A 2,941-nucleotide genomic window follows, 5' to 3' on the forward strand; every position below is an offset into this window, starting at 1 on the left:
AATCACGAACACTAAAACGCATAAACTGCTCATTTTTTCTTTCTCGCGAATGGGGGGAGTAAAGGTATTAACAAAATGGATATACTAAACATAACAGGATAGCAATTTGTTGTTTTACTTTTTCGTCAACAAGAATTGATCAGGAAACTATTACAACTATCTGTCACATTGGGATACACTTTGATCTTACTCTAAGACAACTACGGGGTTACGAAGCAAAAAAAATAAAAATATTAAGTGTCGAGATACAGGTTAGAGGGGAATTAAACTGAGACTAATTTTTTAGAAGATATCATTTTCATCCCATGAATCAACAGCAGCAGCTAGTCCCTCCTTGTGTCACATTTGGCTTGGTTAGTGGATATCGATCTTCAACATTTCATTCTCTCTGCTTATGTCCAATATTCTTCAAGAAAATTGTTCAACAACTCTTGTGGCAAGCACAGCATCTTCCATCTCGTTGCTCAAAGTTAATTGAGCTTGTGCTGGATGAGTTTCCAGTTGATCCTTTGCTTTGCTGCTAAAACAAAAGGACAAACATGTCAGATAATAAGGATTTGTGAATATGGGCGTCCTAGTTTTGGCACAACTTATAGTAGTAGTCGGCATAACTTGTACTAGTAGTATCAGTGTGATGTTTACGATATGTTGAAACTGCAGCAGCAGGTACTGCTTCATACACTTGATAATGGAACGAATAATTAAAGGATGAATCAACTACTAATAAGTTCTCTGTGTATAAGAGAGTGACGGAACCAGGTTTTTCGCTAAGGGGATTTGAAATAGGAAGACAATATCTAATATCCACTATATATACATAAAATATAATTTAACCCCCTTTCCATATCCACATTTTTTAGAACAAAAGATTTCTTGGAAGTAGCAGATTCATACCTTATTCTTGCAGGACTTGATGATTGCAGTCAACAACTCGTCCCCTGCTAGTTTCCTCACTTGCTGAATCAAGTCTCGTCGTGTGATCTTTCTCCCCTGTTAACAGAACTAAATATGAACAACTGTACTTGAATTTTTTTTTTATATACACGGCAAAAATAGAGAGTTCAAGAGCATACCTTATGATCATTATGATATTTCGTAATCAATTTGACAGTCTGAGGCGGCAAGAATTTCGATAGAGCAGAAATCAGTGCAGGAAATGTAATCCAAGGTGATTTTGGATTCTGAACAGGAACTGTATTCCTTTGAGACTCTGCAGAAATTAGAACAAGAATTAACAATCTAGCACAATCCTCTAAAACATTCCAATTCTCTCAAGGCACTGCTCAAGTGTTCACCTTTAGCATCTGAGCTAACTCTGAAACTGACCATAAATTCTGGGAAAACGTAACTGTTCATGTGAGTACTCCACACGATATACTTTCTAGGAGAAGATAAATTATCAACCCCTGTATCATATTCCTCAGAACTCGGATGGCACTGTCCTGATCCAGGATGAACAACTTCAGTTTTTCCCAGTATCACACGACAAAGCAATAGATGCCTTACTCCATTTTTATCAGGAACAGCAGCTTGCAGACTGCAAAAAATTCATGAATCAGTTAAGAATGAAAAAAATCATAATCTAGAACAGACGAATTAAAGACGAGGGTAAATTTAAGTACCAATCGTGTGAATTATCATCCGGAGAAAGGCATATGGCTTGAGAATAAGCTCCATTGTTTGATGGATGAGAAAATCCATGTGAAAATATATTGTTAATCTCATCTTTCGAAGCTCCAAACCAAGCATACTTCACATTAGCATTCCCTCCGCATTTCTTCTCCACCGCTTTAGAGAAAATAAGAAACGATTGAAGCTTCGCTTGCTTGATAAAACTAGAGCAAGTCTCCTTATGAATTGCCGTAATTTCCGTCGATAATCCAAAACAACCCAAACCCGATAGAAACTTGTTGCTTATAATACCATATATCTTATCGCCTTCATCAATTCTCATCAAACCAGAACTTCTCTCTTCATGTACCGAACCAACAACAGAACTCTCGGAATCGGAAACTTCTGGATCTTGCACGTCATCGGCGCTTGAGCTTGTAGATTCGGCAAATTGATTTCCAAATCCTGAATGAGCCATAAACTTGTGATGCGGTGAGTACCGTTGAACTGCTGCTGCTGCTTCCTCACGCAGAAAGGAGAAGAACTGAGGCTTCACAAAGTTCTCCATTGCAGAATAATCCGAACAAGTAACTAAAAATTATTCGAATCTAACAAGTGTTCGATCAATTTCCGTAGAGAATTTGATTCTTATTGAATACAAATTCAAGGTAGCTAAGAAAAGAACAGAATATTCACAATGGGAAAAAAAATCAAAACGAATCAATACTTGCTTAGAAGAACAAAAAAGCACATTGTAGAATGGAATCTCAATAATTGTGAACTGTAAACCCAAAAAAACTGGAGAATTAACCAAATCAATGAAGAAGTATTTGTAAGTTTGATAACTTGGATGAAAAGAATGAATAGAATGGAAGAAATAGGGAATTAATAGCCAACGGAAAACACCGCCACAAGTTTACTGCTTGCTTGCTTTCTTTCAAGTGGGCGGTGAAGTTGGTTTTCTTCTTTTTTTATGTATATAGCACTCAGTTTTCATGAGCCGACGGATTTGTTTACTTGCGTGGGAAGGCGTGTGAGTTGGCGGTTTAAAAGGGTTCGTTGAATTTATTTTGGTTCATTTCCATTTTGACCTTATTACTTAAATGGGTTTCGTGTATGATTTGGTGAAGTAAACGTTTCTTAATAACGTGTGCAACTACATGGACGTATCGTATTTGGTCAATATTTATGTATTTTTTGCAATTTGAATATTTATTCTTACTCAAGTCTATTTAGATTTTGCTTTGGGAGGAAGTTTTTATTTATTGCTATTATTCTAGGTAGGTCGGTTTATGCTTCTTTTTTTCTTCGTTTCCAAAATCCAATGATA

General features: G+C 36.4%; 1 protein-coding gene across 2 annotated transcripts; it reads right to left on the reverse strand.

Annotated features, from left to right (window-relative positions):
- Window positions 1-350: 350 nt before the first annotated feature.
- LOC125832092 (probable inactive poly [ADP-ribose] polymerase SRO5) lies at window positions 351-2,537 on the reverse strand. 2 transcript variants are annotated; one of them, XM_049511231.1, is made up of 5 exons: window positions 1,623-2,537; window positions 1,296-1,537; window positions 1,074-1,210; window positions 895-990; window positions 351-520 (listed from the first exon to the last, which is right to left on the reverse strand). In XM_049511231.1, exons 1-5 carry the CDS (start codon window positions 2,177-2,179, stop codon window positions 422-424), a joined length of 1,131 nt encoding a protein of 376 aa, XP_049367188.1. In that variant the 5' UTR covers window positions 2,180-2,537; the 3' UTR covers window positions 351-421. The 2 variants fall into 2 exon arrangements, with proteins under 2 accessions (XP_049367188.1, XP_049367189.1); XM_049511232.1 differs by having other exon boundaries at window positions 351-517; window positions 1,623-2,536.
- Between the last annotated feature and the right edge of the window lie 404 nt (window positions 2,538-2,941).

This window comes from Solanum verrucosum, unplaced genomic scaffold (genome assembly GCF_900185275.1).
Source record: "Solanum verrucosum unplaced genomic scaffold, falcon-dt-bn FXZP01000009.1, whole genome shotgun sequence".
Taxonomy (NCBI): domain Eukaryota; kingdom Viridiplantae; phylum Streptophyta; class Magnoliopsida; order Solanales; family Solanaceae; genus Solanum; species Solanum verrucosum.